This window comes from Neoarius graeffei, chromosome 1, assembly GCF_027579695.1.
Source record: "Neoarius graeffei isolate fNeoGra1 chromosome 1, fNeoGra1.pri, whole genome shotgun sequence".
Classification (NCBI taxonomy): Eukaryota; Metazoa; Chordata; class Actinopteri; order Siluriformes; family Ariidae; genus Neoarius; species Neoarius graeffei.
This window is the reverse complement of record NC_083569.1, coordinates 3,147,786-3,169,746: the sequence shown is the minus strand read 5'-3', so window position 1 is coordinate 3,169,746 and position 21,961 is coordinate 3,147,786. Positions and strand designations below refer to the sequence as shown.

Here is a 21,961-nt window from a genome sequence, read left to right as displayed (position 1 = left end):
ACATTCAAAATGGCGAAACGCCATCACACAGCCAACAACACTACGCCGTTTGGCGAAAGAGATGAAAATTAAGAAAAGTTAAACAAACTTACCAACATAACTTAACATTTATTTAAATGTCCATTAATGTTACAGGATTTCTTGGCTGTCTCTACAGTTGTAGGAATGTTAGGCCCTGTATATTATGGCGCTATCACTGCCTCCGGTGTCTTAAATTTGGCTTGGCAATTAATATCGCTCAGTACCTGAGTATTAATGTTGAAAGAATCCTCAGTGAAATGGTCCGAACACAGTTTGTGGGAAACAGTAGGTGCAAAGTTTTTTCTACGGCAGTAGTAAGCCCACACTTTCCTCAGCTTCAGGTCCTTGGGGAATGCAAAAAACCTTACTCCAGGGCATTTCCCATTGGAATTATTGCAACCATAAGCAGCACAATAGAGATCTTGCAGTCACGTGACCGGAAAGTACACAACCGCCATCTTGTCGGTCAAAAACACCGCTGAATACTGCTGCACTCGTGTACAGAATGGATCAATTTCAACCGACGGACTACACGGCTCATTTTTCTAATGAACAGATAACTAGATATATGTCTAAAATAAACGATCTACAGATTTGTGACCCTTATGGCTTACCGGACGGAGTTTTCACGACCGGATTTTGAACTGCCAGCGGAATACCCGGACGTGTATAATTACCTCATTAACTTTCCCTCGCTGTTCAGTGGTGAAGCACTGCGTGCTTATAAATCTCTGGACAGTTATCTTTACAGAAATTCAGGATTTGTCAGCGACTCAGATGTGGCATCTTGTAAACAAGAATCCTCACTGGATGGGTAAGTCACTTAAGTATTGAGTATAGCACTGACCAGCCGATTATAGAATAGAATAAGGTAATTCCAGCTGTAATTCCAAATCGTCCGTCTTGTTTACATGGATCTGGCGTTGGAGAGGTAGAGGCTTGGCAGTGGAGATTTGAGTAGCTGTTTTCTGAGCTTAGTCAACAGGCCGGCTCTGCCTGCAGCCTCGCTTTTGCTTCCGCTCCCGGCGCCGCCTCCTTCGCTTTGCTTCCGATAACAATCCACGGAGACCCCGCTGATCTCACCATCTCGTCCGGAATGTTTTTTTTTTTCTCGTCCGGAATGTTGTGCATGCGATGGAAATCGCTACAAACCGTCATTTTCTGCTGGAAACCAGTGTCCAGTAAGTCCATACGGTTGTAGTGGATATTGAAGTCCGGTACAGACGAACAACACGCAAAAATACACACAAAAAACATAAAAAACGTGCACAGGTAGGGAGAGCTTGTAGCCGCAGCTGTTGTAGTAGAATTGTATATAGTAGGGTTTTCCAGAAGAAAAGGTAGAAGTAGAAGGCGGAAATATGGCGTTTGACCGACAAGATGGCGTCTGTCACAATCTGGATCGGCTGTGACGTCACTTGCAAGTGCTCCATACACCATGATGTCCAATGTACGTTAAAGACTATAAAAACAATTTTCTTGTCATCCACTTCTCCATTCATCTACCCGCTTGTGCTGTGCCCGAAAGTTTTTGTGACGTATGATCACGTGACAGCGGCTCTTCCGGTTGTAAAATATGCATATCGGAGCTCGAGCAGAAATGCCATATAATCATCACGAATATAACAATTTTGCTGAATTTAATAGATAATTTTGTATTTGTTGATGCAATTAATGCATATTTTTAATGGAAAGAAACTGATATAGCGTGCATTTATGTTTCATGTCCCATGTCCTTTAATTGTAAAGCCATGGTGTAAAAATCCCACTGATCACCAGGTCATTTCTCACTCTCTCACACACACACACGTCGAGGGTTTATTTCCCACTACAGTGGTAAAGGACACTGGAAAAAGGAATTCCTGCTCATCCTTCCTGAGCCAAGTCAGCATGAGGTCACGATCGATTGAAAGAGAGAGAGAGCACGCAGGCAGGACGTCTGATGTGTAATGATGCGTCGACATACATGATCCTGATTTAAAGATGGTGAACAGCGCCGGCGGCTTTTAGAGTAAAGACACGAGTGACACAACAACAGTGCACAAGAGTTCTGGGGCGATTCACACATGACCCACAGTCTGGGAGCTAATTATCAGGGTAAACGAGTGCGTGGGCCAAATTTATATAAAGGGTTGTTTTACAATCAGGGTACGCAAGCTAAAAATCACATTTAACACTTATTATCTTCAATATCAAAAGGCTTGACTAAATAAACTTGGTTGTTTATTGTAGCCCTGTGATCGCTCTATTTACCATGCAAAAAAACATTTGGTGATGACGTTATTTTTGGTGAATGTATGGCAATATATGTCATATTTAGCAAAATTACTCGCGTCATTTAGAAAAAGTGCTTTTTTGACCACAAAAGGGATGCACTTAAATCATTCTTTATACCATAAAACACATATTTGGTTCCATATCATTGTAAATAGGGATGGCGAAAACTAAAAAAAAATCTTGACCGGCCACCGAGCCTCATTAGCCGGTTAAAGTCGGTTAACCTAGGAGTTTAAACAGGGATGCAAACGGTGTGCCTTTTGGCGGATGCCGCCTTTTTCACGGCTGAATCGTGCAGATCCGATTTTTTTTTTTTTTTGGGGGGGGGGGGGGGGGGGAGCGTTGGAGTGTTTGAATAATTTCATCAGAGTAAATTCTGTATTAAAATTACTAAATAAGCCGTTACAGTCCATGAAACAGGAAGTACAAGTATGAGAAGAAAACAGTAAATCAGAAAGCCGCGCACGTTTGTGCGGAAGCTGCGCAAATGTGCGCAGCTTTCTGATTTACTGTTTTCTTCTCATATTTCCGATGTTTCAACTGGGGCGGGAGGGCGGGACATGACTGAATGGGTGTTTCTGATTTGTCAGCTGTTGTCCTTACACCGCAAGGCACGCCCCAAGCGTTTACAACACAGAATTCCAGGTTCTCTGCTCCAAAACAATTGATTTTTTTTTTTTTACTGACAACCCAAAAAAAAAAATTAACCGGTTGACGTTGATTCGGTCAAACGGTCATCGGTTAACATCCCTACTTGGAAACATAGTTAAGTTTTAATGTTGAATGCCAGTAAGTTTTCAGACTATTTTGATCAAATTATTGGTTAATTTCTCAATATAAAATAACATATCTAAAATGATTATTTTCATCCTAAAATGCGGTCAAGATATTAGAGACAACTAACACAAAGCTTACAGCCTTATATTTAAAAGCACTATGGAAGTAGTGGATTCTGAATCAGCCCGGCTTAAAGCTACACTTCATCTTGTTATAATACAGACTATTACACGCGCCTATCTGTTCTTTAACTCGTCCTTCACTTAAAAACCGGTACAAGAACCAGTTTGAATCAATTTGAATTTTGGACCCCTGTGACACAAACTTTGTACCCTGATTGTAAAACAACCCTAAACACAGATACAAGCACGGAAACAATCTCACTGACTGAATAAACGCAAAACTGATTGAAAAAAATTTTTTAAATAATAAAATGTGGATTACTTACAAACAAAATAATTACTAGAATAATTTAAAATTATTATTTAATTAAATAAAACAAAAATCTGATTTTAATAATAATTAAAAATAAAAAAGAAATAAGATTTAAATTACATTTTAAATGTTACTAACAATTTCTGGAGTGAGATAAAGTAATTTATTAACGAAAATAAAACCAGTCTACAATTAAATATAATACCTGGTTACTTAAAAAGTGAAATAATCACTTAATTACTTCTCTTATTTCATTCTACGACGTAAAATCAAATAAAATAAACTAATTCAAAGAAGGGAAGACTTGAACTACTTTTAAAAAAAATTCAAACTACTTTTTAGAGTGGAGAAAAAAAAAATGTATGAGTTAAATGAGAAAGTTTAGGTTAACTGAACAGCCGATAAAGAAAAACATTATAACGCGGTCAGATAAAAAGGCGAATTTTCACGAATGAATGTTTTATGACGTGACTGTGTGTGAAGTTCGAGACTCTTACCTCGATGATCCCCGTCCTCATCCTGCGAACAGAAGAAACAGATTAGAGACACGCCAACACTCCAGCTCACAGTTCTCACACACGGGCTCTACTAATTATTACTATTCAGATCTAATTACTCCCTTTTATTAAAAACACAGAGAGAGAGACAGAGAGAGAGAGAGAGGGGGGGGGGGGCAGGCAGTGATGAAGATTTTCTCTGTTCAGAGATTCTTTATAAACACTGATTAAACTCAGCAGAGTTCGGGCCTCTGCATGCTCTTGCGACAAGGCTTTCGCAGGTAGCTTTTCGCAGACAGTTGTAATTTATCGTTGAGCGGGGAGTAATAGGCGTGCGCGATGTCATTCACCGCCACAACGCAAGGGGGCGCGAAGTCGCGAAATCGCTAGGAGTAGTTGGTGGGTGTGGTTAGTGGAGTGTTTATCTTCCGGTTACTTATAATGACTAGAACTGGAGTCGTATAGATGTACGCAGGGATTAAAGCAAAAAAAAAAAAATCCTGAGCCTGAACTTTTTAGACTCATGCAAGCGACTCTATAGACCCCTTTCACTGACGTCACCCGAAACCGGAAGTAAACGGCCATTTTGGAAGACCAACAAACTCGTGATTAGGGGGAAATAACGGCAGCGGTATGTGAACCCACGAGAATAAAGTGGAGTGGCAAACGACTTAAACAAATCTGAGCTGTTTTATTTATGATTTATTGGCTTGAAAGACTTGAAAGAAACCTGTGTGAGACTTGGCAAAAAACTGTGGATATAATGGATAAGTCTGTGCATGATCTGCGGACACTTTGAGGTAAGCAAACGCAAGAAATTCAGATTTAAAACATGCTAAATTGGCCCCAAGTTGATAACTGTATGAGGAGCAAGCCTCCCAGACTTCTACAATTTAATAATAATAATAATTTAGGATGGTTTGGGGCTTGCTCGCTGCTGCCAGGTTGGTTGTTGAGTAGCCTGACTGTTTTTTTTTCTTGCGTGTGGTATCATTGTTGACGCGAGGTTGTTTTTTGAACATGCCAATGCGGACACGATTTCCCCTGATGAGTTATGACTTCAGACGCGATGCATGTGTGGAGTCCGCGTGATATGTGTGTAAGATAGGCTTCTCATGTGTTTGGAGATCCGTGCTCCGAGACAAGCGCAAGTGCCCCCCCCCCCCCCCCCCCCCCCAAGGGAAAAAAGGGACCCCCCGAAAATATCGGCGTAGTTCGAACACTGAGTGTAGGCACTGGGTGTAAACAACAAATAGTTTACAATGTCTGGGTGGCAAACAGATGGCAGAATTGGTGTCCGGTCCTCCTTATGTTTCCATTCTCCCTTGCCGCGAGTCTTATCATATGGGTCAAACCCATCAATCACAGCCAGTTTCTCCACATACCGTGCCCTTTCTGCAGCTGGTAATGTACTCACATAACCAGAATTATCAGCCATCGTGTCACTTTACTCTCGCTCGTACTTTGTTTTATATTGTGAGTGCATGTACTTGGTCTTCCAATATGGCGCCTAACAAAATCTCACGGCGCGATGACGTCATGTGAAAGGGGTCTATATGGCCGGTCGGAAGAGTTGGCACACAATAGCACAATATAGGCCTATATTATATATATTAGGGCTGTAACGATATGCATATTGAAATCGCGATACGCAGAGCCACGATCCGTGTCACGATACAAGAAGGCAGAATCGCGGTACACCCTTTCAAACTTCTCAGCCCAAAAACAGAGGCGCTTTCAAACTTCAATTTATGAATACTTTACTTTTTATTTAAATTACATTTTAAACTTACTTAAATTACTTTTTTTTTTTATATCTATTAGTAAGTCGTTTTTTCGCCGACCTGCGACAATCTTCTGCGAGTCACGCAACGTCCACACTCGCCACTGGCAGAGCATTCGTTTCTTTTAAGCGGTTGCCATTCTGGTTGCGACGCGGGGAGCGAATCTGTAAACAAGCAGCTCATTGGCTGGCTAGGTGTGCCACAAGCCAATCACAATCACTTGACCGGAAAGGCATGCAGTGTTGCCAGATTGGGCGGGTTTAGGTGCTTTTTGAACATATTTTGGGGTGGAAAACGTTAGCAATATCTGGCAACACTGAAGGCATGTCTGCTTGGGCGGAAGCCTTCTGCGGCAGTTACATTTTGACACGCGAGCAATGTTTCACCATAAAAATTCCGTAATTTCCATCTGTTTTCCGCGATCACAGAAAATCATTGGCCCTATGAGAGTGAGACAGTGACAGAGCCACCCCCCCCCAAAAAAAAATCATCTTAACGGATTTACATGATTTGGAAAAATGACTTTTTCAGAACCGAAAAAAACGGAGCTTCCGGCTCAACAGTATTATTTTGAGAAATAAAACAATCTTTGGATATACATTTGTTCATTTTTGCATACATATTACTCATTCTCTGCAGCGGTCTGAATTATCTGTTATTAAATAGTTAATGTAAGTAAGTAAATGTTAATAAGTCAAATTTACTACTTTAAAAAAACATTTAAAAAAAAATCGTGGGTGTATTGAATCGTGGGTCAAAAATTGCGATACGAATCGAATCGTGAGTTGGGTGTATCGTTACAGCCCTAATAATTATATGTTTTATGTGGTTGCAGGGGTCGTAATAAGCGACATGAACACATTCACAGGGTCAGAAAGATTGCATGAATGATTGCAGACCAAGTTTGACTTTTGAAAATGCAATACCAAAAGCGGCCAGTAGATGGCAAAAGTGCACCTCACCAAAATATGCTACATGTAGCATTTCGGATTTCTTTTGATATCAAGTTTTGCTGCTAAGCTTTGTCCTTAACAGGTTACAAATTGACCTACAAATCACAAGGTGAACTGTAACAAGTCCAGCATTGGAAAAATAAAATCTTTGTAGCCATTTAATTTAGGGTACATTAAAAGGACAGTGGTTTACTTTTTGAAGAGTTTTAATAATTCAACAATTTCAATAACTTTTAACTCGCAGCTGCTCTGTGAGCAGGGTCTGACTCGTGTCTCGGAAGAACCTTTTTGCCGCTGGATGCATATATGAGCTGCTTGGAGCACAGCGTGCAGAAGCAAGCGCCTGGCTCCCTCAACTTCCTACACCAACTGCTAAATGGCTTGCCATCTCGTCCAATCTCCTCCAGCCATGCCCAGCGCCATTTATTCTTCAGACCTTTATCTATGGCGAGGGTATTTCCCCCTGGCTTCATACACTGCATCGTCCGCACTCCATGAAACGCCGCTCTCAATACTCTGAAGTTGCTCGAGGCACGTTGTGTTAAGACCCGCCCTGTTTTACTTCTGATTTTGCGCTTCTTTCCTATCATTGGCAGAGAACAAACACGCTCGAAAGCCATGGGGTTATCGAACGTTTTATTCCTCCTAATAATATTATTATATATATATATATATTGCCCGCAGTCAAGCGCGGCACGCCGGAAATCCGGCAGGGGGCCGGAATACTTTAATCCCTGTGTACGTACTTCCTCACTTCCTGGATCAACCGCTCTTCGTGCTGCTCCATCTTCACTCGTGTTTTTAAAAATGGCGGTCGTGAAAACAAACCAAACCGGGAAAGTAGGGAAGCGGAAGTGTGTGTACAGCGGATGTAGAGTGGACCAATCAGAGCCCTCTTGTCTGCAACGCTGTCTGAGGTGGTCACAATTTTTGTGAGGTCTGCAAAGGGGCGACGCCATCTGCGAGGACTGGGTTGTCAGCATAAATTGGCGTTTAGTCCTGCTACAGTGCAGTACGCAACACACACACACACACGCGGGGAAGGACCCACAGGAGAGAAGTACAGAGAGAACACACATGACCGAAATCCACACACTCCTCTGATGGTCAGTGTGTATGAGCTCCTTCACGCTGGCACCACAAAACCGAGGGGGCGGAGCTACCTGGAACAACATCCGGCAAAGTAACCAACCCGAGTTACTGCTCCCACGGGGATTATACGCAGGTGTGTTATTCCTCTCACACCGCAGGTTCTATCCCATTAAAGAACCACACGCAGCACTTTAGAGGGAAAGTTCCAGCAGAGCGACGACAAACTCAAATTATTTCATTAATCAAATCAGCAGGTGAAAGGTCCGTCAGACTGCAACGCCTTCTGGGTAAACTCTGCTTTGTTTCCTTGGGAACAGCTTCCTGAAGAACTGGCGATGGAGGGAGGAGCGTACCTTGTAAGTGGAATGTACAGCGGATTCGGGAGGATACACGATGAAGTGGCGCAGGGTGAAGCCAAAGCCCAGCGACGTGCGCCGTAATCGCACCGTCTTCGGCCCGGGCCACGAGAACACCTCATCCTCCGACTGGAAGATGGACGCCGCTGCCGCAGACTCCTCCTTCTCACGCATGTCCTAAAACAGATGAAAAAAAAAAAAAAGTCAATTTATGATTTTTTTTTCCCCTACAAATATACTGATATTTACAGACGATGTCTCAGGCTTCTCCACTACACAGTAACGTTACACTTTAATTCTATAATCGTGCTACTCTATATATTGAACTAGTTTAATTTCATTTAGCTCATCCGATTTAATATTTCATTGCAACACGACAAGCATCAGCATGGAAAATAGAAAAGAAAAGAAAAACCCGAAAATCGAACAGAAGGAGAGGAAAGTGAAAGTCGGTGTGTGTGTGGTTGGAGAGGACACTCTCGAGCGAGTCCCAGGACACTGCAGTCCCACTGTAGAACTCGGAACATTATAAAGAGCCTTTGCTTGAAACAACACTGATGTTCAGAAACAGGAAAAGCGCTCTGAGCAGAGACGTGATGCAGCTCAAATCTGCCATGTTACTAACGAGCTAGTGTTTCAGCTGGGGCTTTTCACAACAACACACTCGCCACGTCATAACTGGTCTCGCGAGGTTTGCTCTCCGGAGCATTCGGTTAAACACAGTCAGGTGGGAAGACATGATGTCCGTTAGAGACTGAGCGCGAATTAAACGTTACCTTCTGTGAAAGGGGTTCAGGAACAGAGACGGTGATTTAAACATTAAATTAAAGGAGGTATTTGAACCTAAAACAATCACTTGAAATAAACACTGATGCCATATTTGTTTGCCTGATTCATTCCCTGCACCGACTCCCTTCGACACGACTCCCTTCGACACGACTCCCTGCACCGACTCCCTTCGACACGACTCCCTGCACCGACTCCCTTCGACACGACTCCCTGCACCGACTCCCTTCGACACGACTCCCTGCACCGACTCCCTTCGACACGACTCCCTGCACCGACTCCCTTCGACACGACTCCCTGCACCGACTCCCTTCGACACGACTCCCTGCACCGACTCCCTTCGACACGACTCCCTGCACCGACTCCCTTCGACACGACTCCCTGCACCGACTCCCTTCGACACGACTCCCTGCACCGACTCCCTGCGACACGACTCCCTGCGACACGACTCCCTGCACCGACTCCCTTCGACACGACTCCCTGCACCGACTCCCTTCGACACGACTCCCTGCACCGACTCCCTTCGACACGACTCCCTGCACCGACTCCCTTCGACACGACTCCCTGCACCGACTCCCTTCGACACGACTCCCTGCACCGACTCCCTTCGACACGACTCCCTGCACCGACTCCCTTCGACACGACTCCCTGCACCGACTCCCTTCGACACGACTCCCTGCACCGACTCCCTTCGACACGACTCCCTGCACCGACTCCCTTCGACACGACTCCCTGCACCGACTCCCTTCGACACGACTCCCTGCACCGACTCCCTTCGACACGACTCCCTGCACCGACTCCCTTCGACACGACTCCCTGCACCGACTCCCTTCGACACGACTCCCTGCACCGACTCCCTTCGACACGACTCCCTGCACCGACTCCCTTCGACACGACTCCCTGCACCGACTCCCTTCGACACGACTCCCTGCACCGACTCCCTTCGACACGACTCCCTGCACCGACTCCCTTCGACACGATTCCCTGCACCGACTCCCTTCGACAGGATTGCCTTCAACACGATCCCTCGCACTGACTGCTTTCCACACGACTCCCTTCGACACGATTCCCTGCACCGACTCCCTTCGACAGGATTGCCTTCGACACGAATCCCCGCACCGACTGCTTTCGACACGACTCCCTCTACATCCCAGGAAGCTGATGTAGATGAGGAGGACAGGTTGTTTAATTTCCTCCTAAATGCAACGGCAAACTGAATGACGACAGCACTGCAGTACAGACTCCGGATTTATAATGGTTTTTAGTTTTATAATTCATCTTTGCAATATTGCTAGTCATTGGTAGGCAAAACAGTGTGTTTTGTGTCCTAAACTCTATATAAAGGCGTATTACATACTCGCATGGTACGAGTCTTGCATATATGATACTGATTCATGTTTTCAGGGCTTGTCTTGTTCTTCTGTTAAATGGTTTATAAAATACATTTTTTAAACATGTACTTTTTGTCTAAATAACTCAATTATATCCCTAGAAAACATATCAGAATTGCCTTGAATAGCGTAATTTAAAACTTGGTGAAATACTACAAAATTTTAGGGCAAAAGGAAATTCAAGGGGGGGCAAAAAATTTGAGAGGCCATTTGCCCTGCAGGGCAAAAGGTGTCAAAAGTTAACGCTGAGGCCTGTTTGGGGTCGAGAGCTCCTCCAGCGAAGCTCGACAGGTTTAGAACGAGGAGGTCATGAAAAGAGAGAAATATCTTTGCAAGTTTTTATCATATAGTGACAGAAGCTTTACACTTTCCTCTGTGCCCACTGACAAGATTATAGTTTTAAATTCCCTAGATTAGATGGAACTCGTCCCCTTCCTCAGTCACACCGGAGTCGGAGCGCTGAGCGCCCACTTACACAGTCATAAAAGACTGTTCCCATGGTAATGGCATGATCATCATTTTCACTCTTTCAGTACGGTGGGAACGCCCACCGTAAACAGGATACAACCTGTCAGACAGAGTTCAGGCTATCTGGAGGTAAAACTTGTTGCGAGACGGCATGCGATTCATTTCATGATTCGGGACGGCGATTCAATTCATGATTCGGGACGGCGATTCATTTCATGATTCAGGACAGCGATTCAATTCATGATTCATTTCATGATTCGGGATGGCAATTCAATTCATGATTCATTTCATGATTCAGGACAGCGATTCAATTCATGATTCATTTCATGATTCAGGACAGCGATTCAATTCATGATTCATTTCATGATTCGGGACGGCGATTCAATTCATGATTCTGGATGGCGATTCATTTCATTAATCGAGACGGTGATTCAATTCATGATTCGGGACGGCGATTCAATTCATGATTCGGGACGGCGATTCATTTCATGATTCGGGACAGCGATTCAATTCATGATTCATTTCATGATTCGGGACGGCGATTCAATTCATGATTCATTTCATGATTCGGGACGGCGATTCAATTCATGATTCATTTCATGATTCGGGACGGCGATTCAATTCATGATTCATTTCATGATTCGGGACGGCGATTCAATTCATGATTCATTTCATGATTCGGGACGGCGATTCAATTCATGATTCATTTCATGATTCGGGACAGCGATTCAATTCATGATTCATTTCATGATTCAGGACAGCGATTCAATTCATGATTCATTTCATGATTCGGGACAGCGATTCAATTCATGATTCATTTCATGATTCGGGACGGCAATTCATTTCATGATTCAGGACAGCGATTCAATTCATGATTTATTTCATGATTCAGGACAGCGATTCAATTCATGATTCATTTCATGATTCGGGACGGCGATTCAATTCATGATTCTGGACGGCGATTCATTTCATGAATCGAGACGGCAATTCAATTCATGATTCTGGACGGCGATTCATTTCATGATTCAGGACAGCGATTCAATTCATGATTCATTTCATGATTCAGGACAGCGATTCAATTCATGATTCATTTCATGATTCAGGACAGCGATTCAATTCATGATTCATTTCATGATTCGGGACGGCGATTCAATTCATGATTCGGGACGGCGATTCATTTCATGATTCGGGACGGCGATTCATTTCATGATTCGGGACAGCGATTCAATTCATGATTCATTTCATGATTCAGGACAGCGATTCAATTCATGATTCATTTCATGATTCGGGACGGCGATTCAATTCATGATTCGGGACGGCGATTCATTTCATGATTCGGGACGGCAATTCATTTCATGATTCGGGACAGCGATTCATTTCATGATTCGGGACAGCGATTCAATTCATGATTCATTTCATGATTCGGGACGGCGATTCAATTCATGATTCATTTCATGATTCGGGACGGCGATTCAATTCATGATTCATTTCATGATTCGGGACGGCGATTCAATTCATGATTCATTTCATGATTCGGGACGGCGATTCATTTCATGATTCGGGACGGCGATTCAATTCATGATTCATTTCATGATTCGGGACGGCGATTCAATTCATGATTCATTTCATGATTCAGGACAGCGATTCAATTCATGATTCATTTCATGATTCGGGACGGCGATTCATTTCATGATTCAGGACAGCGATTCAATTCATGATTCATTTCATGATTCGGGACGGCGATTCAATTCATGATTCTGGACGGCGATTCATTTCATGAATCGAGACGGCAATTCAATTCATGATTCTGGACGGCGATTCATTTCATGATTCAGGACAGCGATTCAATTGATGATTCATTTCATGATTCAGGACAGCGATTCAATTCATGATTCATTTCATGATTCGGGACAGCGATTCAATTCATGATTCATTTCATGATTCGGGACGGCGACTCATTTCATGATTCGGGACGGCGACTCATTTCATGATTCGGGACGGCGTTCATTTCATGATTCGGGACGGCGATTCAATTCATGATTCGGGACGGCGATTCATTTCATGATTCGGGACAGCGATTCAGTTCAATCTTGAGAACTGCAACACTGATGAACGGTGCCTTTTTTTTTTTTTTTACTTTGACTCGATCCAGCTGAAGATCAGCTCGAGTAAGTGTAAATATTTCTCCTATTTCTGATGAGCAAGTCGGCTGATGCAGGGTTCCCACAGTTTTTCAGGCTTCTTTTTTAATGACTTTTAAGGACCAATTTTCATTTTTTTAAGGACCCAATGACCAAAACTGAATATGACTGGTGTGAAATTGCCTATTGTAACAATCACTTGCTTGTTTTCCCACACTTCGTCTGCGTGTTTTCTTTATGACTCTTAAAGGACTTTTCTTGACCAAATCTTGCAACAAGTGCAGCAATTCCTGATATGTCTGATATTTAAAACGATTTTAAGAAAACCTCAACGGTGGGTGAGGAAATGGTTAGTGGCTAAAAATATAAAGAACATTCCATTTAGAGTAAAATTTATTTCACAAGATTTTCATTTTGTTCAGGAACAATTGAAACTAAAAGTATTAAATTGACACAGGGTGGCCCAGACCCCCCCCCCTTGCTATTCTTATGTTATGGAATAAATTTTCTAATGAGTCTGCATGTTTCTATACATGTTATAGACAGACTGAAAGTCGTATGTTTTGTTAATCCATGTTTCCATTAATACGCATCAATGGCGGGCGACCGAGCTGATACGAAGTAGTCACGTGACCCTGTTCGGGACTGATCCCGAACAGCGCCACGTGGTTCCGGGCTATTCTCAAAAGCAGACACCAGGGGTCGCCACTATACACTTTGTTCAGCCCCTGACCGCTAGTGCAGTTCGCCTGTGAAACAGGGTCGTTTGCGCGAATCGGGGCAGCGGGAACAGCGTTTTCGGAAATTAAAAATGTGTTATTAGAAGGGAGACGGAAAAAAAACCCTGATTTTTAAGGACTTTTATTGACTAACAGATTTTCATCAGATTTTATGGATAATTAAGTACTTAATTTTACAAATTCATTTTTTTAGGACTTTTATGGACTTTAAGGACCTGTACGAACACTGTGATGTGTGCGCTGTCGTGCAAACACAGGAAACATGACTGAGCAATTTTTTCCAGAGTTAAAATTATTTTCCTCAAAAATAGTGAATTTTACTCTATTTTGAGTTGAGAGAGTAAAATTTGGAGTTGGAGCAAAATTACAGGAGTAACTGTGTAACAGAGTTGACTGTGGCTCCGTAGGTCGCGTTAACCGACAATTGTCCGTCATTGATGGATTTTTTTTTAGCTATGACGGAAAAATCTGAAGGCCGTCGGTCATTTTGACGGATGTTTACCGTTACCATTACCAATAACAATAATAGCCTAATAATAAAACATAATGAAACACACGATTGGCAAGTTGTGGCAGAGTTTTCTTACATACAGTATACATAGTCTTCACTGCCGTCACTTTCAATCTGAGCCGACGTTCCGGCGTCTTGATGTTCAGTGCATCGGCTGCTCATGTATACACTGTAGGCACTGCGCAAGGCTGTTCCGCCCATCGCGCTCCTGACCGCGCTCTCACTTTTCTAACCACGAGCACAGTGAGATGGATTAATGTTTCCCTTCTCTGCAGAAGACGCGTCATTTTTGCTATTAAAAGAGATGCATTGGGTTGTGTGTGTCGTTTCCCTGCCTGTACAATAGCGCTCATTTAGGCTAGCTGTTTTCTTGTTTTTAAAATGAAACAAATGCCGATTTATTGTATTCTTCCCCAGCAAGCTTAGGAACATCACTGCTCCAATATCTGCTAAACTATCATTTTAATGAGCACACGGGTAGACAAACTAACTTCGTTTTATTTAAGACCTTCCGTGTCGGGTTCCAGGCTCCGCGGGGTGCAGAAAGACGGCATGCTGCAGGATTTCCTCCCTATGAAGAGAGGACTAGCAGGGTCGGGAAACCCAACTTTCAGAGGCTCTTGCCGGCTTCTGATCGCTTCCCTGGGAGAAATGTTTCCCGACTTCAGAACTTTGGCTGAAGTGGCGCTGGTTATTCCAGTCTCCAGTGCCGCAGCAGAGCGCGGGTTCAGCCTTCAGAATAAAATTAAAACGTCAATGAGAAGTCGTCTGTCCGAGGCAAAGACGCAAAATGTAATGACAGTTGCCTCGGCAGCAGTCTCCGTCGACGACTTTGATTATGCACAAGCGAGCTCCCAATTTAAATCCATGCGGGCCAGAAGGAAGGTTTGAGCTCACGCAAACAGGTCAAATTAGATCGTCACTTAAATCGTTGTAGTGGACTGTTCATATTTTAACTGCAATCGTCTTGCTACGTTGTAAAATAACATTGTTCATATGCCCGTTAAGGCTCAACAGCCGCAATGTTTTTAGCGGAGGGAAAACGGGTTCACAAGCGACCGAACGTCAGAATCTCTGTTCATCTTTTTGCATCATAAATAAATGATTAAATAATACAAGCTTGTTCTGTGAATTAATTTTTAAATGAAAATGAGTCCATGAAAACACAAGTTATTAAACGTATAGCATTTATAGCCTATATACATTGTCATTTAAAAGTTAAAATAAAATGACAGATAATAATGGACACTGATGGAATTTTTACGACCCTGTCCGTCAAAATGACAGACAATGAAAAAGTCTAACGTAACCGCTGTGTGGCTCTGAACGGAGTAAAACAGTACAGGAGTGCTATTCAAGACCCACAGAATCGAGTCAAATAGCAGATAAATGAAGCTGCTGTAAAAAGCAGGTTTAGAACTGTGTTCGAAAACATGCCCTGACCCACTGGGACTCGACCTGATGGGATTAAGAGTTGGCAGTGGGAGGGGTTCTCACTCTTCTCATTGAATGGAATGGAATTTTTTTTACTCTTCTCATTGAATCCCCCTCCCACTGCCAACCCTTCATCCCAAAACAACAGGAGAATTTTTTGATGGCCAGTTAATTCTCCAAATCAGTGGAGCAGATTTAAGTTTTTGTGCTTGATCCATTCCTCAGACTGAACAGAATCACCTCACCTCAACTCAACTGACCAAAACGGTTCGACACAATGGGTACGGTCATGTTTTTACACACATTCCAACACTGCTTTTTACAACATCTTCATTTATCTGGCTTTTTTTTTTTTTTAAGTACAATCATGACATACAGACTACAGAGATAACCGAAACCTGTGCTGCTGTTCGAGAGAATTAATCAACACCTCATGACCAACCAGAGCCCAGTGATGTAACAGGGTGTAAATCAGTACACGAGCAGACGAAGGGAAGTCAGTACTGCGCTGAAACGCCTGCACGGCACTGTGTAAAAATTCCCCACGTGCCCCATTCCCACACCTGTGATGTCACAGCTCCGGCGTGAGTGGAGGTGGGGGGTGTTGACGTGGGTGTATTTACAGAGTATTTATGGCCTCACACCACCTCAGCGGACACGCCCTTCCCTTTCCAGCCATCAGTCACACGTGAAAGCTGTAACACTCCTCCGTGCTCGGCCTAGAGAACGCACCCGCCCGATTTTTATTAAAAACCCAAATAATCTTTACGTCTACGCATTTTTTACACGCCAAACAATCAAAAGAGGAAGATGGAAAAAACTTTTTTTTAAAAACCCGTAATGAGTCACTCATGAGGAAGGAAGAAATCAAATCCGCCTTGGGCTTTGCTCTCCGTGTGCGCGCTTGCTTTGCATGAGTACTGTGTCGTCATGTGTCATGGAAACGGTGTGATGTGAAGCAGCAGTTGTAGAAGATATATTTCTATCTCTCTCTCTCTCTCTCTCACACACACGCCTGAGATCCTCATCAGTCCATTTCTTTAATTCTTCACTCATCTTTTCTTCTTGTTCGTCTCCTGTCCTTCCACAATTCTTCCTTCTTTCACACTCAGTTTTTTCTTTTCATCAATTCATTTTCCTGAAACACTTAAAACTCACTGATTAATTCTCTCTCTTTTTGGTTCTTTATTTTTAATTACATCTCTCCCCTCCTTTATTTTCCAATTATCTCTTCTTTCTTAATTCTTGACATTTTAAACCCATCTTGCTCGCTTTCATTTGTAGTTTATTTTCTTCAATACTCTATATATTTAATTCTACGATTATTATTATGCCGTTATTACATCAAAGATCATTTGGCTGAGTGGGGTTTAAAAGAAAGTTGACGAACGTCTCGTCCGTTCACGTGTCGCCTCAGACGCAGGAGCAGCGTCGGAGGAAAGCGTGAGAGAGAACGCAAATATTTATAAAAGCAGTCTGAAACAGGTTATAGATTCTGTATGTACGCGGGTCTTTAGCTTCTAGCCAACACACACACACACACACACGTTTGCATCTGATGAGCGCTGGAAGGAAGTGGTTTAGAGAAGGGCTGTGCTCAGTAATCAAATACGATTTTTGCGTATGCTTAATACGACTTACACACACATTCAAACAAATTTAACAATAAAATTTAAATAATTAGACAAATGTAGTTTTAAACATCACACGGTTTTCGCAAACTCTTCAGCCAGTATCTCACTGGTAGTGTAGCAGATAACTGGAACAAGCTTTCAAATGGTGATACAAGCACCAAACTTGGCACAAATACTCCTTAGACATTATTCTTTTGAAAGAGTACGCGGGCCACCTGAAATTCAAGATGGCCGCCGCTGCAGACTTGAAAATGGGATATACAGTCGTGTTCAGAATAATAGCAGTGTGTTTAAAAACGTGAGTAAAGCTCAAAATCCTTAGAATAGTTTTTATTTCCATGCATTGGGAACACTGCACATTATATTCTACATCAGAACATGAAGAAAAATGTATGAATATTTTAATTACTTTACAGAAAATGAACATTGGGCTGTTCAAAAAAATAGCAGCGTCTGCATTTTTCATTACAAACTCCAAATATTTACCGTATAAACTGAAAAAATCTTAAGGATTTAGTATTCCTGTGAATCACTAAACTAATATTTAGTTGTATAACCACGGTTTCTGAGAACTTCTGGCGCCTGTGAACAGGTATTCCAGCCCAGGATGATTTGACAACATTCCACAATTCCTCTGCATTTCTTGGTTTTGCCTCAGAAACAGCGTTTTTGACGTCACCCCACAAGTTTTCTATCGGATTAAGGTCCGGGGATTGGGCTGGCCACTCCATGACTTTCATTTTGTTGGTCTTGAACCCTGATGCTGCTCGCTTACTGGTGTGTTTGGGGTCGTTGTCTTGTTGAAACACCCGTTTCAAGGGCATTTCCTCTTCAGCATAAGGCAACATGACCTCTTCAAGTATTTTGATATATGCAAACTGATCCATGATCCCTGGTATGCGATAAATGGGCCCAACACCACAGTAAGAGAAACATCCCCATATCATGATGCTTGCACCACCATGCTTCACTGTCTTCAGAGTGGACTGTGGCTTGAGTTTGGGGGTCGTCTGAAAAACTGTCTGCGGCCCTTGGACCCAAAAAGAACAATTTTACTTTCATCAGTCCACAAAATGTTTTTCCATTTCTCTTTAGGCCAGTCGATGTGTTCTTTGGCAAACTGTATCCTCTTCTTTTTTAACAGTGGAACTTTGCGGGGGCTTCTTGCCGATAGATTAGCTTCACACAGGCGTCTTCTAAGGCTACGTTTACATTACGTCGAATCAGCGGATCATCAGATTAACGTTCTTAAAACGATTCGCGTTTACACTAAAACCGTTAGCCGTGCACACAGCAACGCCAATACGCGGATACGCTAATCACATGACTTTAGACGGCGCGTAACATGATCCCAGTGCATTTAGGGCATGCGCAAAGCTCACCACTTGCAAGTAGAAGGATGGCAAGCCTAATACACGGATACGCTCGGCTCCGCAGGCATCCTGCGCTCCAAATCACTCCGCCCTGAACAGCGAGTGCCCTCTGGAGGGTGCGCACTCCGGCCCTGTGCAGCTCACAGAGCGCGCGAGTGAAGTGCACAAGCCACGATTCGGGACTGAGCCGCTGTGTGTGAGATCCCAGCGCAGCTCACTTACCACTCGCAAGTGGAAGGATGGCAAGCCTAAAGACAATCATAACTACACAATGGGCAGTATTTGCATCAGTATTTGCAGCACACACGGACTGGCCAGCGGGAGTTTTCCCGGTGGGCCGGTGGTTCAGTGTGGGCCGGCGGAGGAAAAAAAAAAACAGTTGCGCGCTGGCCTTTAATATGATAAGCAATGTTAACAGTTTCTTAAAGAAACTTAACATTGCTTATCATATTAAAGGCCAGCGCGCAACTGTTTTTTTTTTTTTTTTTTCTCCGCCGGCCCACACTGAACCACCGGCCCACCGGGAAAACTCCCGCTACTCCCGATGGCCAGTCCGTGTGTGATTTGCAGTATTTTCATACTTTTATACTCTTTAATGAAAGGTGATACAAGGCGGAAGTCCGCGCCGCTTTTCAGCAGTCGCCTCACATGACCAACGCCAGCGAATCAGGAAGGTGGATGTCACAGTGACGTTGTCCAATGAGACGCCAGCTAGAGCTCAGCACAGCGTATTCTCAATGTTTACACAGCACCGGACCAGACACGATCTGGATTGAATACGTGGACACTGGCGGATTCCCGTTTCCTGGCTTTTCCAGGGGGTTTAATGTAAACGGACAGTGCATCCGCGAAGAAAACGAGACAGATACGGTCGAATGTAAACGTAGCCTAATCGTCACAGTACTCACAGGTAACTTCAGACCGTCTTTGATCACCCTGGAGCTGATCATTGGCCGAGTCTTTGCCATTCTGGCTATTCGTCCATCCATTCGAATGGTAGTCTTCTGTTTTCTTCCACGTCTCTCTGGCTTTGCTGTCCATTTTAAAGCACTGGAGATCATTTTAGCCGAGCAGCCCATCATTTTCTGCACTTCTTTACAGTATACGTTTTACCTCTCCAATCAACGTTTTAATCAAAGCACGCTGTTCTTCTGAACAATGTCTGGAACGACCCATGTTTCTCAGGTTTTCAGAGAGAAATGGATGTACAACATGTGCTGCTTCATCCTTAAATTAGGGCCACCTGACTGACATTTGTTTTTTCACAGAATGAATGATCTCACTAATTAAACTCCACACTGCTATTATTTTGAACACGTCCCTTTCACTTAATTATTCGATTACACAGACTCAGGAGCATGCGTATCATGAATGTTGGATCTGTTGGTTTTCTACGACTTTACTACACCTACTGGTAAATTATTTGCCATGTAGTAATATAATTTCCACCAAAAACAGCGATTGATCTGGTTAGTCGTGTTGGACTGCTATTATTTTGAACACAACTGTAATCTGGCCACTTTGACCGATTTGAATGATCTTGGTGTCTAAAAGTAGGTTTTTGACTATGAGAAATCTAAAAATCCCACTCTTAAGCTTCTAGGGAGCTCCTTTCTCCCATTTCTAGCAAAAATATGATGAAAAATATACATAGACCAGAACATATCCTACAAACTATTTTATTTATTTGTTATTTTTAAATGCACAACTGGAATGTTTAGTTATGGTCAATGTTTGTCACTGCAGAGTGCAAGGAGTCAAATACAGAGCTCAGAAATGCACTGATCACCCCAGCAGTGAGCTGCATGGTTTCACTTGTCCTCACATTTGCAGCTGAGACTGAATCGGTAGCATTTGCGCCTTCCACGGCATTCAGATTTGCATCCACATTTGGTCAGCTGTTGGCAACTCTCGGCAATAGGTGGAAGCGTTGTCCAGAAGACCTTCCGTGTGTCTCCACTCTTTGTCCATCCCCAGTCAGCAGGACTTTGTGTTTCTGGTTGGCGCAGTGTTGACTGGCTCCATATACAGCCTGCTTGATAGGCAGTGGAGGGATGGCTTCATATGGCCTCTGCTTTCGAGCAAACATATCCAGCCTGGCATCATCAACACGTGCTGTCACCACAAACTTCTCCAGGACCTCCAGATCATCATCATCTACTGTTGGTGGGTACTGGCTGAGCTTGGCAAAGACATCAGAAGCTTCAGCATACACATCCCAGGTTTGCCATGCAGACTTCTTCCCTTTGCTGCGGAAGCCTGATACAACATCGCAACCAGTGAAGGCATGGAAGAAGAGTATTCCTTTGCTCTTCTCCAGTCCTAAAGAGAGGTGCAGGTCATGTACAGGAATCCATCTCAGGTTCCGTCCTTGGCCAAAGGCCACCCACAACTGGTGCAGACCAATCCCTTGAAGGAGAGGCAGAACACTGATTGCTATGACAAGGACATCTTCTACCTCTACTGCTACACCCTACACCCCAAACTATAATTATTGCTGCAGTCTATACAAACATGCATGCTAGCTATGTTAGTAGACTATTTTACAAAAGGCCAAGAATAAGGCAAAAGTAAGCTTCTGAGTGATTTTATTCTCCCAGATTTGGATTCTACATGGTCAAAAATGTATAATTTGATGCCAGAATCATCCATATCGGACAAGTCTGTGCATAGTTATGGCAAAACGATATATTTCTGTACTGGACATGGCGGCCATCTTTAAAATGGGCAGCCATCTTGAATTTCAAGTGGCCTGCGTACTTCTTCAAAAGAATAATGTCTAAGGTGCCGAATTTGGTGCTTGTATCACAATTTGAAAGATTCCTCTGAAATATTATGTTATCTGCTGCACTATGGACTGAGACTAGTTAGGAGACAACAATTACAATAAAACATGCGAATTTTCACTTGGAATCACACTGAATTGATATTCGCATATTTTATCGCAATTGTTGTGTCTCCAACTAGTCGCAGCCCAGTGAGATACTGGCTGAACTCGCACCTCCTGTGTCACGGAAACCGACTTGAGAAGGGTTCGTGACGGCTTTGCGACACATTTGCGGCTATTTTGAGAGAAATTTTGTCGCACGAATTTTTTGAACATGTTCGAAATTTCAGCGACGAAGGAGCGACACTTTGCGACTCACGCGAGGAAATTGAGAAGCCCCGCGAATGTTTCAAGACACTTTTGAAACTCTCTCGCGAATGACGTTCGCAAGCTGTCGCAGCCCAGTGAGATACTGGCTTTACAAAGAGCACGGCTGAAACAGACTGGACTCACTGTAACTATAA

At 43.3% G+C, this 21,961-nt stretch overlaps 1 protein-coding gene across 6 annotated transcripts in view; it reads right to left on the bottom strand.

The window, feature by feature from the left end:
* The window catches only part of arhgap21b (Rho GTPase activating protein 21b), a 126,151-nt gene that overhangs the window by 68,335 nt on the left and 35,855 nt on the right, over positions 1 to 21,961 (bottom strand). For all 6 annotated transcript variants that reach the window (XM_060928128.1, XM_060928148.1, XM_060928167.1 and 3 more), the window contains exons 3-4: positions 8,190 to 8,369; positions 4,008 to 4,029 (exon numbers count right to left, since the gene is read on the bottom strand). In XM_060928128.1, coding sequence (XP_060784111.1) covers positions 4,008 to 4,029; positions 8,190 to 8,369 — 202 coding nt within the window. The remainder of the gene's footprint in view (positions 1 to 4,007; positions 4,030 to 8,189; positions 8,370 to 21,961) is intronic.